The 20,439-nt window shown below is 37.4% G+C and overlaps 1 protein-coding gene across 3 annotated transcripts in view; it reads left to right on the plus strand.

The window, feature by feature from the left end:
• Window positions 1-20,439, plus strand: part of LOC149169639 (uncharacterized) — a 92,689-nt gene that overhangs the window by 31,653 nt on the left and 40,597 nt on the right. Inside the window, exons 1-2 of one of the 3 annotated variants that reach the window (XM_089427136.1) lie at window positions 7,586-7,808; window positions 8,159-8,231. In XM_089427136.1, coding sequence (XP_089283262.1) covers window positions 7,729-7,808; window positions 8,159-8,231 — 153 coding nt within the window. In that variant the 5' untranslated portion in view covers window positions 7,586-7,728. Of the gene's footprint in view, window positions 1-7,585; window positions 7,809-7,841; window positions 7,983-8,158; window positions 8,232-20,439 lie in introns of those variants that run through there. The other 2 variants (XM_089427138.1, XM_089427137.1) reach the window with 2 other exon arrangements.

The following is a 20,439-nucleotide window of genomic DNA, read 5'->3' on the forward strand; positions in this document are numbered from 1 at the left end:
AAATTTGATGAAAATATATCGGCCTGCGAGCCTAGTCCGACGGTTGTGCCACCTCTCCCTATCTCTTCTACTTTTGAAAACATTTCTTCTTTAGATGATGAAAGTGAGGATGACAATCCTCCCCCACCATCTCAGGATCTTCCTTCAGCTCCTCAGCTTCCAAAATGGGTTCGTGATACTCGAGATGCAGCAGGTGATCTTGCCGGTGATCCTACAGATCAGCGACGCACACGTTCTTAGTTCGAGAGAGCCTCTTCTTTACTGGCTCAAGCTCCAGTAAATTATGATCCTAACACCTTTGTAGAAGCTTCAGGCCATCCAGATTGGGAAGCAGCTATGAATGAAGAATATCATTCATTATTGGCAAATGATACATGGGATCTTGTTCCTCTACCAAAGGGACGAAAACTTGTTAGATGCAAATGGGTTTACAGAACCAAGTATGGACCAGATGGGAAAGTTGATAAACATAAAGCTCGTCTTGTTGCTAAGGGTTTTTCACATGTTGAAGGCATTGACTACACTGAAACCTTCTCCCATGTTGCCAAAATGAACTCTATCCGCCTTGTTCTTTCCCTTGCTGCCTCTTTCAAATGGGAAGTCCATCAGATGGATGTTAAATCTGCCTTCTTGCATGGAGACTTGCATGAAGAAATCTATATGGAACAACCCATTGGCTTCATACAAACAGACTCCAGCCTTGTATGTCGACTTAAGAAATCCCTTTATGGTCTCAAGCAAGCTCCTTGGGCTTGGTATGCCAAAATGGATAGCTTTCTTTTAGAATCTGGCTTTTCTAGGTGTCATTCTGACAATACTGTCTACACCAAGAAAGTGGGCAACTCTCTTATCATCCTTGTTCTTTATGTTGATGATCTTATCCTTACTGGTAGTGATCCCAACCTTATAAACCATGTGAAGTCTAGCCTTAAAAGGAAATTTGAAATGACAGACTTAGGACACTTACACTATTTTCTCGGTCTTCAAGTCTTGCAATCCAAGGAGGGTATTTCCCTTTCCCAGTCCAAGTATGCTTGTGATATTCTACGTCATTTTCACATGGAAGACTGCAAGCCAGCCCCTTCTCCCTTTCAGTCTGGAGTCAAACTTTCAGTCACTTGTACTTCTCCTGAAGTTGATGCTACCTTATACCGTCAACTTGTAGGAAAACTTTTGTATCTAACCCATACTCGTCCTGACCTTTCCTTTGCTGTTGGCCTTGTTGCTCGGTTCATGCAAAACCCCCGTGAAAGTCATTGGAAAGCAGCTAAAAGAATACTTCGTTATGTTCGAGGTACAATTCAGTTTGGGATTCATTACAGTGCCGAAGCATCTCCTCTATTGGTTGGTTTCAATGATTCCGATTGGGCTAGTGACCCTGATGATCGGAATTCTACTGCCGGTTATGTGTTCACTCGTGGTTCAGGACCTATTACATGGGCTTGCAAGAAAGAAGGTGCCATTTCTCTTTCATCAGCAGAAGCAGAGTATCGTGCTGCTGTAGAAGCTAGTAAGGAAGCCTTGTGGCTTCGTCAGATCCTATCAGAGTTTGGCTTTGAGCAGCAGCATCCGACTACACTTTGGTGTGATAATCAAAGTGCCATTCAGCTATGCAAAGATCCAGTCCAACATCAGTGCAGCAAACACATTGAACTGCACATGCACTTCATCAGAAAGCTCATTCACGACCATGTTCTTGAAGTGCAATATTGTTCAACAGATGATCAAGTTGCAGACATCTTCACAAAGGCTCTCACAGAGGCGAAGTTCACTAAACTTCGATTTATGGTTGGAGTTCAGGAAGTTGTCACTAAGGGGGGATAGGCTCTAGTGCCTCCTTCCCTCTCCTATTGTGCCATATTTGTAAATCCTTCAATCCTATCCCAAGTTGTTCTTAAGGGGGGATGTTAGGATATTCCGACACATAGGAAATAATTAAGTACAACTTGGTCTAGTATAGAGTTAGGTAAAGTGTGTTTCTTTACCGTTGTACATTTTGTAACTTACAATCCGACAGTCACGATATGTAGTGATCCGACGGTTCATTCTCTCCTCGGTATTACCGACACTTGATCCGTGGCTTGACACCCGATTGGTCCATGAATTCTATTTAAAGCGCATGGAGGGTCATTTGTAGGGTAATCCGTGCATGAGAGAAACATATGTAAATTTTCATTCTTTTATTAATAAATTGCCTGAAGTGGCCGCGTTGGCTCAGGCCGTGGACTGTTTCCCTCTTTGAGGGTTTTAACCATGTCAAAATACTGGTGTATTGATCTGAGATCTGGTTGTGAGCGGTGTCCTTTTGGTGTTCTGTCTGAGGAACTTACCCTGTAAATTCCTACAATACCGCCCTTTGCGATACCGTTCCCTCATCGAGCAGGGAATTTGCACTCGATACAGTATCAAATCACGTGGAATGATCCGAGCAAAGATGCAGAGTCAATTGCGTGGATTCGAAGGTTATACCAGTATATGGCTCTTTATGTTTCCAACTCTCCCAGAGCAGCTTATGTGAACTATCTGGATCTTGATTTGGGTGTAGCTCCCAATGGGACGACCACCGTTGAAGAAGGGAGGTTATAGGATGAGAAATATTTCGTGAATAACTATGATAGACTTGTGAAGGTAAAGAGTACCATTGATCCTAACATTATTTCCAGAAATTCTCAGAGCATTCCTGTCAAAAAGTGAGAACCAAGACAACTCGGTGCGTAGTGGGTCTGAATATCGATCGTGCTAATCTGAACGCTTATGGGCTTCTAATAAAATATTTATGAAAGGTAATGGATAGTTATATATTAATATATATCATATTGACTACCGCTCTCTTTCATAATGGATAATTATATATTAATATATATCATATTGACTACCGCTCTTTTCAAGAGAGTGTTTGGCTCTCATTTGTTGGCTTTGATTGTGTTGTGGCCATTTGTTGGGTTTGATGATGTTGTTGCCGGAATGGATTCCGGCGTGGTAGGTAGAACAACCTTTAGATATTTCCCAAAATGTAGTTAGATTTGGACCATGTAAATCCTATTCAAAAGAGGAAGATAGTAATTTGTTGCGTTTGATGATCTTGTGGCTGGAATGGATTTCGGTGTGGTAGGTGGAACAATTTTTAGATATTTTCCAAAATGTGATTAGATTTGGACCATCTAAATTTTATTCAAAAGAGGTTGATATTAAGATTTTATTAATAAAAAGTGTAATATATAGTGTGGCTGGTTAGTATAGTTAGATAGATAAAAGTAATATATGAAATCTAAATTTTATTCAAAAGAGGATGATATTAAGATTTTATTAATAAAAAGTGTAATATATAGTGTGGCTGGTTAGTATAGTTAGATAGATAAAAGTAATATATGAAATGAAAGATGATTAATAATATTTAGGTAAAAGACTTGATAATAGAAATAATAAAAATAAAGAGACATAATTAAATATGAAAGTAATGATATAAATACATAAGAATAAGATGGAAATTAATGGAATTAGAAAATCCTAAAGACGAAATAAAAGAATATAATAAATTGATAAATTATTAATTTAAGGGTGAAGACAGTGAATAATATACTTCTGAGATTGACTAAATTTATATATTCACAATTAAAGTTGTTAGGATGTTTTTCTATGTATAAGGTTTCTCTAAAAATATAAGTCAAATAATGAGGAGCATATGTCATGGTTTTAGTGTAATCAAGACAATATGATGTTTAGTGTTCTTAGAGCGTTTAATAATCACATAATTGTTGAGGTGATTATGATGGGTGTTCTTTAAGAAGGGTTTAGATAGAATGATTGGTTTAGACAAAGTAAAATTTACCATAAGAGCGGGGAATTTGGTGAATGCCTTGATAGTAGAATGAATTTCACTGATCTTTCAAACCTTTAAAAAGTTGCTTAATTGCCTTATAAAACTTAAAAATAATATTAATATTCTTCTTTGATATAAATCTTTGAATATAAATTTAAAATTTTTTAAAATTCATTTGAAAAAAAAAAAAAAACCAAAATTATATTAACCAATAAATAATTAAAATATACTTTCAAATAATTATTAAAAATTAAAACATAGATTTAAATTTAAAATAAAACATTAGCTTTTGTTCTTTACTCATGTCACTTGAATCCACAATAAAAAAACACATTGATTGATGCTGAACTTTTTTCCATGGTTGAAAATTGCATAAATTTTATGAAAGTTACCTTGTGCTTACGAGTCACGACTGCTTAAGTGCCTTTATGCCCCCGAAAGAAAACGGTTAATTTTTTTTTAACCTATTAAATAAACCAGTCAGTCTGTTTCGTTCTTTACATTGGTCACTTGAATACTTGACAGTATTGAAAGTATTGAAATATATCATAAACGATTGTAAGTACTAATTGATTGTTCACAATATTAATTAATAGTATACATATTTGTTGATATTATATATATATATTTTTAATTTTAGTGTTTATAAATATTTTTTCCTCTAACGATTTGGAAAAGAAAATTAAAATTGATTTTTAATTTTCAAATTATTTAATTTAATTAGGCTGATAGGCCTTCCTATGAATGAACATAGTCATCAACTTTTTCATTCTTTGATTGACATTTGTTATATGCTTTTCTGTTTGACATCTGGCAGTAAAATATATTTTTTTGACATCTGGCTATATTATTTATGTTACTGATTCATTATCCCTCGCCGCGCATCGCATCTGGCAAGCATGCACTGCACTTTGACTGCTTTTCCCAATATCAATTGAGTTGCCTTCTTTTCACCTCCGAGTTTTGTTGTGCATCGCAACACTTCTATGGTCTTGATTGGTTCTTTAGCTACATGGGTTTAATCTTGTACTAGAGATTGTTGTTGACACTCTCGCAATTCTGCACACGTGACAAACCAATCATCTCCCAATCAAACGACCTTATTATCTGGAGTGATACCTGATCAGTACGGCCTTGTATTGTTGATGTAGGGTTTGCTCCATTCTCGCTGAGTTTTCTTTGCTCTGCAAAATAAATCATTTACCCATCTGCTGTGGCCATGGATAAAGTTGGGCTGCACGGCTAACTGTATTGTTTTTGGAGTATTTCTGGTTTTGTTGCAGAAACCTTGAATTCGTACAATTCACATATTTGGGGGAAATATTGATTTCTACATCTTTGGGTAAATATTAATTTCTAATGAAGCCTACTCCAGTATTCAGAAGATAGAGGGTATAGTTACCACTGTGTTCCTTTGAATGGAATGATTTTCGGTTGTAATTGTTGTAGTGGGCTGACATGTTAATAGATCTACAGAAAGCTTTGATGCGGTTGGAGGTGAAGAATTGTGGTAAATTCAAGCATGTCATTTTTTCTTTTGCATCTTCAAGATGGGTTTCTGAGCAAGATGAGTTCTTCTCAAGCGAGCGTGTTCGAAGATATCTACATGGATCTTTGGACATGGTCTTCAATTCTCTAAATTGGCAATTGGCTCCATGCTATGTTTGCATCTTCAAGATAGGTTTCTGAGCAAGATGAGCTCTTCGTTTCGTCATTTTTCCAGGGGAGCGTGAATCATTTCTTGATTGCATATCTGCTTCTAATCAGCGGATATGTCTAAATGTCTTCCTTGCCATTTATTGCACTACAGTAACTATAGAGGTGATTTCATCCTCTCCAACTCGTCTGGGTCGCCTTCTATGAGTCAAGACATATAATGAATGTATATGAATCAACACATATCATGAATGTCTACTAAGGTGGCATGCAGGTTTTGTAAGGGCTGCCTTTTATGATTTAGAGAGATGTCTGAATATCTTGCTCACCCTTTCTCTTAAATGAAGAAGGCGGCATGCAGGCTTTTATATTTTATATTTTATTGTGAAGTTACTTGTGGCTTCCTGCGGGTTGATTTTCCCATGCTTTAAACCTGTAAGATCATTGGACTGTCATAGCTCTTGGCGTGCACGTTATTGTTGTATCTATGAATGGGTTTTTCTACTTCTTGGCTTCGATCATGACCATTTGGGGTGGCCTTTTGCACTGATTTCCATCTGCCTTCATCATCATGAGCTAGAGAGTCTATGATGTGTTTTGTCTTATAAGTTGGCATGTGTTCTATTTGATCATTCTTTTGTGTCTTTGATCATGGTTTCAGTATTCCTGGATATAGTGACAATGCCAACGGCTCCTTTCTCCTCCAATTGAGGTGTTATATTTGTTAAAAGATGTTCAGATTTTCTCATTTTATCATGAGATGAATCAGTTGGGATAATGAAATGAATGAGTTGCGATATCGATTTTATGTTGTCCTTCATGAAACGTTGTTCAAGTCGGCATCTTTGAGACTTTCCAATATATCACTGCTTCACTTCATTAGCTGATCTGAATAGTGTCCAGTGTGTTGTTCCTCCTTTCAAGCGTGCGTGTTCATGTTTAGATGGTTGTCTTTCGGCATGGTTGTCTTTAGGCGAGCGTGCGTGTTCATGTTTAGATGGTCGTCTTCAGGCGAGAGTGAGATCACAATCAGGAAGGCATCCATGGGGAAGAAGTGCTTCTATTATTCTTGCTACATGTAATGTTAGCAATGATTTGGTATTTTCTTATTTTTGTTTTTGCCTTCCGGCCTCCTAATTTGGCATTGACCATGGTTTTTTAACGTCTCTATAGACATGGTCTTTGGAATGGCTGTGGTCATTTAATTTCCAACTTCTAAGTTCTCCCTTTGACATTTAAGGTTTGTAATGTCATATTTAGCATGGTTTTGAATATTATATTTTGACTTTCTAATCGCAATATACAATTATGGTTTTCAATGTAGTATCATTCTATATATGTATATTATTCTTTATAAAATATAATAATAATATCATGGTTTCTAATGGAATTAACTTTTTAATAGCAATATATCAACATGTTTTATGATATTATGTTTTGACTTTCTAAATGCAATATACAATTATGGTTTTCAATGAAATACATTGGTAGGGGATAGTCATGGTGGTTATTGCCTTGGTCACTAGCAAGCTTCGTATATGCTTGGCCATCTATAGAGGTTTCTTGATTTTGGGTAATAAACTTACTCTAAAATGAAATAAGACATTCAATGTGTTCCTTGTAATATAGATATAAACAAAACATCTAAAGAAAAGTAATTGCACAATGATCCAGTCCAAGAAAACAAGGTTTTCCACAAACCAATTAAGCCTTTCAACTTTTTCAGCTTATTTGCTTATATCAAACATTTGTGCAAGGTTTGAACCAATTAACATTTCATTGAGTATGTATTTACAAATCAATGATTTTGGGATCAAATCCCACAAAACAATTCTATACATGCTCTTCAAATTCCTTCAAGCTTTTGAAAGTAAAACCAATGAATTGTCAATATAGTTTTACCATAATAAAAAACATTCAGAAAGCCTTTAGCCAGCGCAAATTGCTCATCCGTTAGGCTTGAACCAACATCTCTTCTAGAAAAATTCAACAATTCCAATTTAATATTCCTCTCGGCCTGTCTTTGTACTTTTGGGACAAATGCTAATTTATATTATAAACATTTTCCTTTTACTCTGCCCTTTTACCTAGAGATTTGTATTTCATTGAAACCCAATCGGTTTTTTTTGTTTTCTTCTTCATGTTCTCGATCACCGGAGTTATTAAATTGGTGTTCCGGAGGCCCTATCCATCCACATATCTGGTTTTTTTTCACCGGAGGAGTTATTCAAGTTGTGAGGGCAGAGCGAGAAATGTCGGCGACACCTGCGATTTCGGTTTCATTCGCGGAGGCGGGGCAGTCTTTTTCTAATGCAGATTGGAATTTTACTTGGTAATCTTATTTCCTAATTCAATGATTTTTGCCATTCCTTCTTTTAAACGTTACCAGTAATCATATAGTGGCCACCTATGCCACTGCCCAAACGCTGGAAGGCTATTAGCAAGTCATGGATAAATTACAGTTCCACTGTGCTATTGCACTTACAATTCGGAGAGAGGCATTCTAGTACGTCCCTTCATCTACAGTCCACAAGAACTTTTACTCTGCTAAAATTCAGCCTAAACAAAACTGTCTACAAAAAATCCTAGTCATGCAGGCCTAGGAATGCAGCCTTAGTCATATCTATAGCAAACTATCGATGTGCTTGAATATGATGAATATATTACCTTTTTGACATGCAGCGATTTGCAAGTGGAATATGCTTCAGAAGAGAATGCGTCCATGGTTTATACAGCACTTTCCGTTGACAAAGAGGTAAGTCATGACTACAGGCACCATCTATGCCCCGTAATTTGATTTTGTTTGTGCTGATGTATAATCAGGTTATTGGACAATGGAAATTATTGTCGTCACTCTGAAATGTTTTTCATCTAAAGAAAAATATCTCCCACTAGTTAAAACTTAAAACAAGGGATTTTTATTCATGGGAATTTCAGACTTCACCTTTTTCCTAGGTCTGTTTTGGAACTTTTGCCGAGTCAATTCACTGAAATCATTGTACAAGGTGAAATTGCTAAATGTTTTGCAATTTATGTAGATTGATAAATTTAAGGGTGAAGTCTGGAATGGGAACTTTTGCACAGTCGATTACTGAAATCAATGTACAGGGCAAAATTGTTAAATATATTTGCAATTATTGTAGGTTGATATATAACTTAATATATTTTCAAATTTCCATAAAAGAAGTCTATTAGGTTTATAAGCTAAGTTTACAATTCCGGTTGCATACATTTTGCCAAACATAGCTCCAAAAATTTCTCAGAAGTGTAACTTACATTGCAACGTATTTCAGATCAGTTTGTTAGATGCATATCTCTTATTGCTGTGCAATTCTTGAAGTCCTTTTATTCTTGTGTTCTTGTTGCATGTCTTTAAGATTTAGATATGATTGGATTCTGCCATATGTTTGAACAATTAGATAAATAAAATTTGAAGTTTGCGAAGTTCAACACTTCTTGATTTTCCTTAATAATTGTTTTCTTTAGTACTGCCTGTGAGTATTTTTCTTGACAATGAATTCCATGAGACATTTCATTGCCAAGTTGATTTTCCTTATTTCATTTGATGTAAACCATTGTTTTAAGATCCGGCTGGCTCGAAACCGACTCGGCCGAGTTGGTCCAAGCAGGAAAAAATGTTTCAACCCGGAAGAAAATTTGGTTCGGTCAGCCGAGTTATGACTGACCCGACCGAGTCATAGCATGACTCGGCCGAGTCAGTCATAACTCGGTCGACTCGGCCGGATCTGTAACTACTCGGCCGGGTAGCTAACAATGGCCAGTGAACCATAAAAACACGCCTTTTTTTTAAATTTTCTAAGTGTGGGGAACTCCAAAGGGGTTTATGAATTAGTTTGCTGATCGTTGGGGTCCATTCCCCTCTCCCAAACCGTAGTATTTGATCATATTGCCCTACTAAGGCTATGCTATTCATGGTAATGTTAAATTCTTAAAGTAAAAGTGACATTCTCCTTAATCTTCATTTTCATCCTTTTACTTAAATTTTTAACATTACCATGAAATGACTCAGGATGTTTGAGAATGGTTCTGGCCTCATTGGGAAAGTAGAATTTTGGATTTCATTCAAAATCCAGCAGACTTATCGGTTTTTCAGGATTTCAGGATTGGGGGATTACAATGTTTCCATTGAATTTTGTCATGTATTAGGGTATAGAACTCGTATTTAATCAAGAGCACCAATCCCTCTATGTAATTTGATGTTAGTGACATTGGTTGTCGAACTCCTCCGGGATTCGCTCCCAAACCGGGAGCTTCCGAAAATGTTGCTCTCGCTCCCGTTTTCGCTCCCGCTCCCTGCTTTCACTCTCGCTCCCAAGTAACACTGAGCCAGATGATGTTGAAAACTCTAGCAGTAGCAAGTAGTACTGGTCACAGACTTTTGTTGTAGAGGCCATTTCTAGCCTCCTTGGTTATGTGTTTTTGTTTTGATCTCTATATCATCATCGTGTATGTATTGGATAGTGCACTGGGTGCCATTTTAATATAATGGATATATTCATGAGCCTACTTTGATCATATGTTGTCTTCTATCTATATTCTAATGCTATGTGTTTGGAAACATGAATGGAAATCTTTAAAATTATGTGTTTTTATAAAAAATAAATATTTAATGTATTTTTTACAACGACCGAGTCATTGAAATCGAGCCGGCCAAGTCGATACCGAGTCGGAGTCGACCCTTGACCGAGTCGGAGTTTTAGAACATTGATGTGAACTACTGTTTCATCAGTACTTTATAATTTGGCTCACGTAGAAGGGATAGTTAACAAGAAATATATGATCTTCTAGTTCTGATTTACCTTTGTCGATAGATGCAAGTATGCCAAAGCCACTTTTAGAATCGGAAGTAGAGGAAAATATTACACCAACTCATGTGTTAATTTCTTTATATTAAATGATTAAAAAAATTACACCTTAAGAAATTTGATCCCTCTAGGTGTTTAGATCCAGTTTTAAGATGGATCTGCGCTAGTTTAATTTTTTGGATGTTGTCATGTACATATGTAAAATGAAATGAAATGATATTTTAATGTCCACGAGACTAGAAATAGTCTATGGGACCACTAGTTCCCTGTTCTTTCGCCTTTTACAATTCAATCATTTTCTTATTCAAATTGATGATGAGCTGGCCCAACCTTCTAACAATCCCCTCGTTGAAAATACAATGCCAAGAAATTGATGCTAACATATTCCCATAACTTTCTCTGATGTCTTTGAACGCATCACATTCCAAAATGAAATGTTTTTCCAATTCCGCTGCCGAAGACGTGCAAAATGTACACACCCATTCTTCCCAAGCTTCTTTAGGCCTTTTCCACTGTCCTGTTTCACACCGAAGAGTATGTGAGTTGGTTCTTAATTGAGCAATAAGAACCTTTGCCCTCCACAGAATGCTAGCTCTGATGTACTCTTTTTGTTGGAGATCACACGTAGGTTTGAACTCCTCAATGTAGTACTTCTTCTTTCCACCCAACTCTTTCCCCATACCCGTTTATGCAACTTCTCCATAACAAAATTATTTAGCTCCTTGCTATTTGTGGGACAAACATTGAGGTAGATATTCCATTTTTGCATCCATGTGTAGTTTTGTCTCATCCATGTTTTCTTTCTTTCACTCATGTCTTCATTGAAGATAACATTAGGCCATATACCTACTCCCATTTGTTCATTTTTTATAGATATCTTATGAGCCGCACCATAGCAATGGCTTCGATGGGAGTTTCTCCTGTTTCGCTCAACATTATCTCATAAGGTACCAAACTTTTTATTTTGAACTTACTCATGATCAAGCGTTTTTGGATTTTCTCAATTTGTTTCCATTTTGAGACGGGGGTGCTGTTAGCCCACAATTCATACCCATATAGCATCACTGGACATACTAGGAGTCCAAAAAACACTTTACTCATTTTCCATTCCCATAACTCTGCCTCACTTACTCATGATCAAGCGTTTTTGGATTTTCTCAATTTGTTTCCATTTTGAGATGGGGGTGTTGTTAGCCCACAATTCATACCCATATAGCATCACTGGACATACTAGGAGTCCAAAAAACACTTTACTCGTTTTCCAATCCCATAGCTCTGCCTCTCTACATCTGTTTTGAAGAGCATATAATGCTTTCCACCCTCTTAAATTGCTCTTGTTTCTGCAGCCCTCCCAATTAAGTTTGTTGTTAAAATCAACACCGAGGTACTTGTACTCATTTACTTCTTCAAGAATGCTGCCTTCAAAGAAGAACGTATGCTGGCTCTGCTTCCTTTTATTAGAGAAAATCATTATTTTGGTCTTGCTAGTATTGACTTGCATCCTCATTGCTCTACAATAATTCTCAAGGGCATATAAGCATCTGCAATCCATGGGCCAATTTAGCAATCAATACAAGATCATAAGCATATAAAAGAATCTTTATCACAATCTCCCCCAACCTAATACCATCTCCACCTTGCACATTTAGCCACTCTTCTAGTTTATCAATATATAAACCAAAAATAGTAGGGGATAGAGGGCAACCTTGCTTGACTCCAATGTCACTTCTAAAGCTTGATGAAATACTCACTGAGGTTCTAATTTTGACTTTCACCTCTTCATAAAGTCGACTCTATAATGCAAAGGAATTTCAAGTTTTTCCATTCTACGCCACAACTTATCTCTAGGGACTGTGTCAAATGCCTTTTTGAAGTCAACAAAGCAGCAAAATACTTCTTCTTTGTCCCCCCAAACCTTTTCAATAATGTGTCTCAACGTGATACCATGATCCACTGTAGAATGCTTCGGCCTAAAACCCGCTTGTCCTTTTGCCCTCTTTTCTTTTACTTCTGCCCACTTACTGATTTTATTTTCTACCATGCTGCCGAAAAGCTTTGCAAACAAAGGATTGATCATAATGGTTCTATAATTGGAAGGATTGTTAATGTCTCCACTTTTAAAAAGGAGTATTGCTAGGCTAGTTGTCCAGTCTCTTGGGAATCCTTGCTGAATGATGTTGTTGAATATTTACATTTCTATGGTTTGATGGTGGATGATCTGCTTGGGATGGTGGAGGAATCCAGGGTTTTGGGGAAAGCATTGGGTGTGCTCAACTCTACTTTTATAGCATTCCTTCCTAAGAAGTAAGATGCATTATCCTTTGATGATTTGAAGCCTATCTTTATGTGTAGCCTGGTATGCAAATTCATTTTTAAAATTATTGCCAACAGGCTGAAAGGAATTTTTATTTGGAGTTATAGCTGAAGAGCATTTTAGATTTCTTTTTAATAGACAAGTTCATGATGCTGTTGGAACAGCCCAGCAAGGAATGCATTCATTTAATTCTAGAATCTTCCTGCTGCAGTGATGAAGTTAGACATTGCAAAAGCACATGACAAGGTAAATTGGTTATATCTTAGACAGTTATTGATCCAGCTGGGCATGAATTTGCAGATTGTGGAATGGATTACAGGCCTTAGCTTCCTTTGCATTACTAACAAATGGCTCTCCCTTGGGTTTCTTTATTGCTTCTAGAGGACTTCAACAAGGATGTCCTTTAGCTAATTTTTTTCTTTGTACTGGTAGCCAAAGGACTTAAACAAAGATGTTCTTTAGCTCCTTTTCTCTTTGTACTGGTGGCCAAAGATCAAAGTATGTTGATCAGAGAAGTTAGGAGAGTTGGAACCTTGAAAGGAGTACAAATTTCCAAGCATGTTTATCATATTTACTTTTTGTTGATGACATCGTGACCTTTGGCAAACGTTCTGTTTCTGAAATCAGAAAAATAAAAGAGATTCTGGATATTTTTTGCAAGGCCACAGGCGTGGAGAATAATTTGAGAAGGTCATCAATGTTGTTTAATACTGTGGATGAAGAAGTAAAAACTTAAATGGTCTCCCTTCTCCCAATGGATACGTTGAACTTATCTGAAGGCATCAAATACTTAGGCTTCATCGTAAGGCCTAATATTCACAGGTGCGAATACTGTGTATGGATGTACAATAAAATTTAAGTGAGTGTTTCCCTATGGTGTAATAGGTAGCTTCCCAGGGGTGGTAGAGGCTATTCTGGGAAGCATTCCCATGTGTTGGATGTCTATTGCTCACATATCAAAAGTTATCCTTAACAAGATTAGTGCTTCAGCTTCCCTTGGACTGGAAAGAGGGAGAAGAAAGAAATTCCTAGAGTAAAATGGACTAAAGTGGGAAACCTAAAAGAAGCTTGAGGTTGGAGGTTAAAAAATATTCATTGCTTTAGTCAGGCTCTTAGCAAAATTGTTTGGAGGCTTGTCTATAATGAGGAGCTGTGGGGTAAGGTTATGAAGTCTAAATATCTGAGAAGGCTGTCTTTTGTAGAATGGCTTAGGAATGAAAGGAAGTCTTCAGAAGGAACTTTGGTAAGGGTCTTCCCTCTCATAGGAAAATGGGCAGCATGGAAACTTGGTAGGGAAAATAAGGAGAGAATAGGAGAAGACCCCTGGATTGCGTGTAAAGGTATTTCAGGATGTCTGAAGCCTTGTTAAATATTTTCATGCATAAGAGATTTTCGCTTTGGAGGATGCAGTAGTAAATGATGGAAGGAATATATGGGCCGAGTGCTAGAAGTTGGCAGAAGACTTGGCCTATGCAAGGGGAAAATCAGAGGAATGGAAACTTTTTGTAAACATATTAGCAGCGAGTGCCATAAAACGTTCACATCAAGAAGACATTTCCCAAGCGGTCTAAAAGTCATGGATCTAGAGAGTATACGATAAAATTCGGGATATTCAGCTAAGATGGAAGAAAACCAAGATGGAGAAAGAGTTTTGTGGTGGCAGGTAGTGTGGAAGTTAGACTGCCCTTTAAATGCCAAAATTTTCCTCTGGTTAGCTCGACAACAAAATTCTGACATGGGGAAACTGTTAGAAATGGAACATGCAGGGTCCAGGGAGATCCACTCTGTGTAAGGGCAATGTGGAAACTGTGGATCACTTGTTTGTTTCTTGTAATTTGTCTACAGTAGTATGGGTTGAAGTGCTTCAAATAAGTGAAAAAAACTAGTGGGAGCAGAGGACTTTGCTAGATTGATTTTGTTCTTGGATTGGAGACATGTATGAAAAAGCTTTCAGGGATTTACCACGTTATATGTTTGGGGTATTTGGACCTCAAGGAACAAAATCATATTCCAAGGAGCAGAGTTCAGTCCAACACAAATAGCTTATATAATCAGGCGTGCATGTGACAGTAGTTGGAATCCATTAAAAGAAATTTTTGCCAGAACACAAAAAGAATATCTTACAAACTATGATCAGGCCTGGGGCTTTTTGATGGAGCCTGCCAGGGTTGTCCAGGTGTGTGTGGGGCTCATGCTGTGTTGTTTCTCAATCAATCTCATTTTTTCAATCTGAAACTAGCTGCTGGAAATGGTACACATAATAGTGCTGAGCTATTTGCCATGTGGCTCCTGCTGCAAATGGCAGCAGCTAAAGGCTTAAAAAATTTGCAAGTCTTTGGAGATTCCAACCTAATGGTGAACTGGGCAAAAATGAATACAAAATTGTCAATCTGACCTTAGAACCTATAATGACCCAAATGCAGGAGGTTAAGAGGTCCTTTGATGAAGTTTCCTTTTTCGTTTTTGTTGAGAATTCAACTCCTTTGTTGATCATTTATCTAAAGAAGCTATTTCTTACGCAGGCGGGTCTCATTTCCGAGTAGGAGATCAGGGAATGTTCACAGGTCTCAGTTTCTGAGAGAGTCCTGTACTGATGCAGGGCCACCTTTCCAGTTGAAGTTCATTCAAAAAATCTGTTTTTGTTTATTCAAATTGTTAATGTACTGGACCCTTCGGGCAAACACCAGGATGACAAAGTCTTTTTTCTGAAGGTTACCTTCTAGCAGCCTCTGGATCTTTCTACAGTTAAGCCTTAGGACTGTTTATTTTTTGATCCTGTATGGGTCGTTTGATATATATATTGATTTCACTCTTGAAATATTGAATATAAAGCTTTTTTCTGTAAGGATTTCAAGTCTCAAAGAATATATGCAAAAGGACATGGAAAATGATGAGCATTTTTATGAGGCTATGAATACAATTAGTTACAGTCAACCAAAAACCCATAGCAAAAGGAGTCAGGTTTGTAAATAAAAAAAGAGTTGTTTGAAACTGGCAACCAACAACAGAAAACTTCATATCTTCTTCCACATAAACTTTTCCTCATTTCTACCTGTCTCTTTTCTTCCAAGAAAAAAAATGTATATTTGGCATTTTCTATTTCAAGTAGAAATCAAAATATACATTGACTGTGCCTGCTTATAAGAGCTCCTTTCAGACAACTTCCAGATCAGCATAAGATTCTACAAAACATCCTTATAATAAAAGGGTCAGGCCTAGACACAGACTTAAAGTACCACTATACTCCCTTACTTTTGGGAGGGCATTTCCAGCTATAGAGCTAACATTGCAAACAACCCAAAATAATATCTTAAAACTGCCTGAAAAATGCTTTTTAAACAGTACTTATTGGAAAGCCGACACCAAAACCCTCCTTCTGAATTCCTTGCCATGCATAATCATTTTTCTGATTGCAATGGCATCCTTGGAAAGACAATATGCCTGAGAATTAAATTGTCTGTGAACATGCTGAATTGAAACCGAATGAAAAGCTTCCTGGAGTTCCTTAACTCGGTGTTGCTAGTGAGAGAGAACAAGACTATCCAACTGTACAGATCCTTTAAACCTCTCTGTTGCCACTTTTGAGTCTCTAGCAACCCGAAGATCCTGAACACCTTTAACCACATCAAATTTTAGTAGGGCACAAGGGGCTACTAACTGTTGATCTTTGTGTAGCATTGGGAGGTATTCCCGCATCGCAAAAGGCCTCCCAAGTCAGCCAAGGAAAATTATAAAAATGAAAAATTAAAATTTGTATTTTTGGGCTTCATGTAGGACCTAAATGGTCAAGTTGGCCCCACCATGAAAGGATGTGACCCTTGGTCAAAGTCACCCATTTAACAAGTATAAATACACGAGTTGACTTCCACTTTTTGACCAATTTGGATTAGCACATTCTCTCTTCTATTCACACATGCGAAGTCAAGAAGATTTGATGTTTGACCAAGTCATAGAAGCTACCATTTGACCGAGTTTTGACCTGCTCTGTTTGACTGAGAACCTGTCCAAGTTTGACCACAGAAAAAGGCTGAGTTTGACCGCAGAGAGAGACTGTTTGACCGCAGGAAGTCAACCACAGGTCTGAGTTGACCGCAGGGGTCAGCCATAGGTCCAAAGCTGATTGCAGGGGGCTTGGTTGACCAGGATGAAAAGTTGACCAGAATTGACTATTTTGAAGGCTTGACAACATTTACTAAGCTGGAATTTTGACCAGGTTTTACTGGTGAATAGACTTGGATTTTGGCACAGATTACTAGAATATTCTTGGAATTGTAAATATTGCTGAAGAACAAATTTCTCCTAGAAGAAAAGTTTCTGGTTTTTCTCGCATGTTTGGGTTTCCCAGGGAAAATTTTGTTGTCCCTATTGAGCTTGGCTGTCTCTTTATGATCTTACTGTTTTCGCTGCATTATGTTGATATTTTCTGTGTATAATTGCTCAATGATATAAATGATATAAAATAATTTGATTCAAGATCATTAGGAAGTAATTATCAGATCAGAAAATCTGTTTCTACTGTGCATTCCTTGTAGAAAATTCAACATGGTATCAGAGCTTTGTTGAAAGAGCACACATTGCAGTCAGTCCTAGAGACAAATTTTCAAGCAACTTAATTGGTTTTTGGGTCTCTTGCCTAAAATGGCACCAAGTCTTAGAGTTGAAGACAGGTTGGATGGTGCCATCAATTTCAGATCTTGGAATACCAGGATACTCCTTATTTTGGAAGAGAATGAACTTCAGGATCATGTGGAGAAAGTCATTCTAGAGTCAGAGGGAGCTGAATAGAAAGACAAATATAGGAAGAATGAAGCTAAGGCCAAGAGAATCTTGGTAGATTCCATAAAAGATCACTTGATTCCTCATGTCACTGGATTAAAGGCTGCCAACATTTACTTTTTTCATCCTAATTTAGAGGATTGAGCGCCTCATACCTCTGTTTTGCTATTAGAATACTTGTAGAATTATTCCATTAACGCACCAATTGGCCAATTTGTTCATTCCAAATAATCACACTCTGATTACGACCATGATTGAACCTTATCTATTCTTGAGCCAGATTCCCCTACAAACCAATCATCTTCTTCAACAACCGTGCTTGATGCTAGCCAATGTGCACACCATGAACACTAATGTCTGCAACATAGCATTAATCCCTCACACTTAGTTGATGCCTCAACTCATATGAGAGAGCATAGTAATCTGCTATCCCTATCCCAGGATTTAGATTCCACAGCCAAATGGACATGGTCATTCTTGCGCTTTTTCCAGGCCACTCCTTGATCAAGGACTGAGAAAGCACAAACCAAACCCTTCCAAATATTTGAAACACCTCTTACAAATTTTACTTGAATTCTTATCCATTGTTCCACAGTTAAATTGGGAAAGTATTTTTGTTTTATCAGTTTTCCCCACATCCCCTTAGAGAATAAAATCCTACAAGGACTTTTATCTGCCAACACAAACATACATATATTTTCAACTCCCATCTGCCACAATTTTTGGGTTTTGCCAAAGTCTTCTATTTAATCATAAGGATTCCCTCCTTTTTCTTATGCCCATCCAGAGAAAACTGAAAAATTGCTTTCTAATAGCCTCAAGCATGCTTCTTAATGCACAACCAAGGGAAAGCCAGTATATTGGGATAATTTCAAGGACCAAATTGATAAGAATAAGACGACCACCAATGGAGAGCCACCTAAAACACCATTAAGTAATCCTTTTAACCAGCCAGATCCAATCCGCCACCCTGTAATCATTTGACGTGAGATAGTAACCCAAATATTTTAAACCTTGATCCATCACATCCATATTGAAAAGAATGAAAAAGCAAATCTAATCAATCACCTCTGGAGATACATCATTATGCAGAAAAGAAGATTTATCATTTCTAATTTCCATCCCTATTGCAAGACAAATTTGATCAATTATGCCCTTACTAGCCCGCCACTCTCTTATAGTTCCATCTCCACATAATAAAACACCATCCACAAAAAGGAAATGAGACACTAAAAAATGATCTGCCACCTGGATACCTTTAATCTTACCACTGACTCAGGCTTCCTTGAGAAGTCTGCTCAACCCTTCCGCAAAAACAGGAACAACGATAATGGGCACCCTTGTTGTAGTCTCATGTGAAGCTTTGAAGAACTAGGATGGGGATCCTTTAATTAACACCACGAAATTTGTTGAGGAGACATTATCCAAATTTAACCCAAGCTGTAGCAAGACCAGCAGGAGAAAAGTCCAACTTACTTTATTGTAAGCCTCAGCCAAGTCAAGTTTCATCACCACCACTGGAATTCCATTGTTTTTATGGAGTGGAGGCTCTCTTATCCGTTGTTGCATGAACCATCACTCTTGTACACCTATTAACTCCTTCAAACAACACCAGAATCCTGGGCAGTGATAATCCCCAACTAATGTACATTGGAAGCACTTTGAATGCCTCAACCTCAACATCATGAACCGAATGCCACATTTACTGCTTGAATGAAGTAGAACTCCACAAACCTGGGCAATCCAATGACCTTAGAACATCTCGCCACACCTGCTCTGCAATAGGACATGAGACAGAGATGGTTCACTGTTTCTTTGTCCTTCTGACACCACACACCTTATTGGGACCTTGCCAACCTTGTTTTTGACCATTATCCCAAGTCAAGACCTTATTGGCCAGCACCAACCAAACTGTAATGCATGCTTTTAAGGGACAATTCCATTTCCAAACAATAGTCCACCAACATTTACTTTCTTCATCCTCATTTAGAAGATTGAGCGCCTCATACCTCTGTTTTGCTAATAGAATACTTGTAGAATTATTCCATTAACACACCAATTGGTCAATTTTTTCATTCCAAATAATCACACTATGATTAAGACCACGATTGAACCTTATCTATTCTTGAGCCAGATTCCCCTACAAACCAACCATCTTCTTCAACAACCGTGCTTGATGCTAGCCAATGTGCACATCAGGAACACTAATGTCTGCAACACAGCATTAATCCCTCTCCCTTAGTTGATGTCTCAACTCATATGAGAGAGCATATTAATCTGCTATCCCTATCCAAGGATTTAGATTCCACAGCCAAACTGACATGGTCATTCTTGCCTATTTTCCAGGCCACTCCTTGATCAAGGACTGAGAAAGCACAAACCAAACTCTTCCAAATATTTGAAACACCTCTTACAGATTTTACTTGAATTCTTATCTATTGTTCCACAGTTAAATTGGGAAAGTATTTTTGTTTTATCAGTTTTCCCCACATCCCCTTAGAGAATAAAAGCCTACAAGGACTTTTATCTGCCAACACAAACATACATATATTTTCAACTCCCATCTGCCACAATTTTTGGGTTTTTCCAAAGTCTTCTATTTAATCAAAAGGATTCTCTCCTTTTTCTTATTGCCCATCCAGAGAAAACTGAAAGATTGCTTTCTAATATCCTCAAGCATGCTTCTTAATGCATAACCAAGGGAAAGCCAGTATATTGGGATAATTTCAAGGACCAAATTGATAAGAATAAGATGACCACCAATGGAGAGCCACCTAAAACACCATTAAGTAATCCTTTTAACCTGCCAGATCCAATCCGCCACTCTGTAATCATTTGACGTGAGATAGTAACCCAAATATTTTAAACCTTGATCCATCGCATCCGTATTGAAAGGAAATAAAAAGCAAATCTAATCAATCACCTCTGGAGATACATCATTATGCAGAAAAGAAGATTTATCATTTCTAATTTCCATCCCTATTGCAAGACAAATTTGGTCAATTATGCCCTTACTAGTCCCGCACTCTCTTATAGTTCCATCTCCA

Source organism: Pinus tabuliformis, chromosome 4_2 (genome assembly GCF_031772625.1).
Source record: "Pinus tabuliformis cultivar Carrire ecotype Pingquan chromosome 4_2, CPIR1, whole genome shotgun sequence".
Classification (NCBI taxonomy): domain Eukaryota; kingdom Viridiplantae; phylum Streptophyta; class Pinopsida; order Pinales; family Pinaceae; genus Pinus; species Pinus tabuliformis.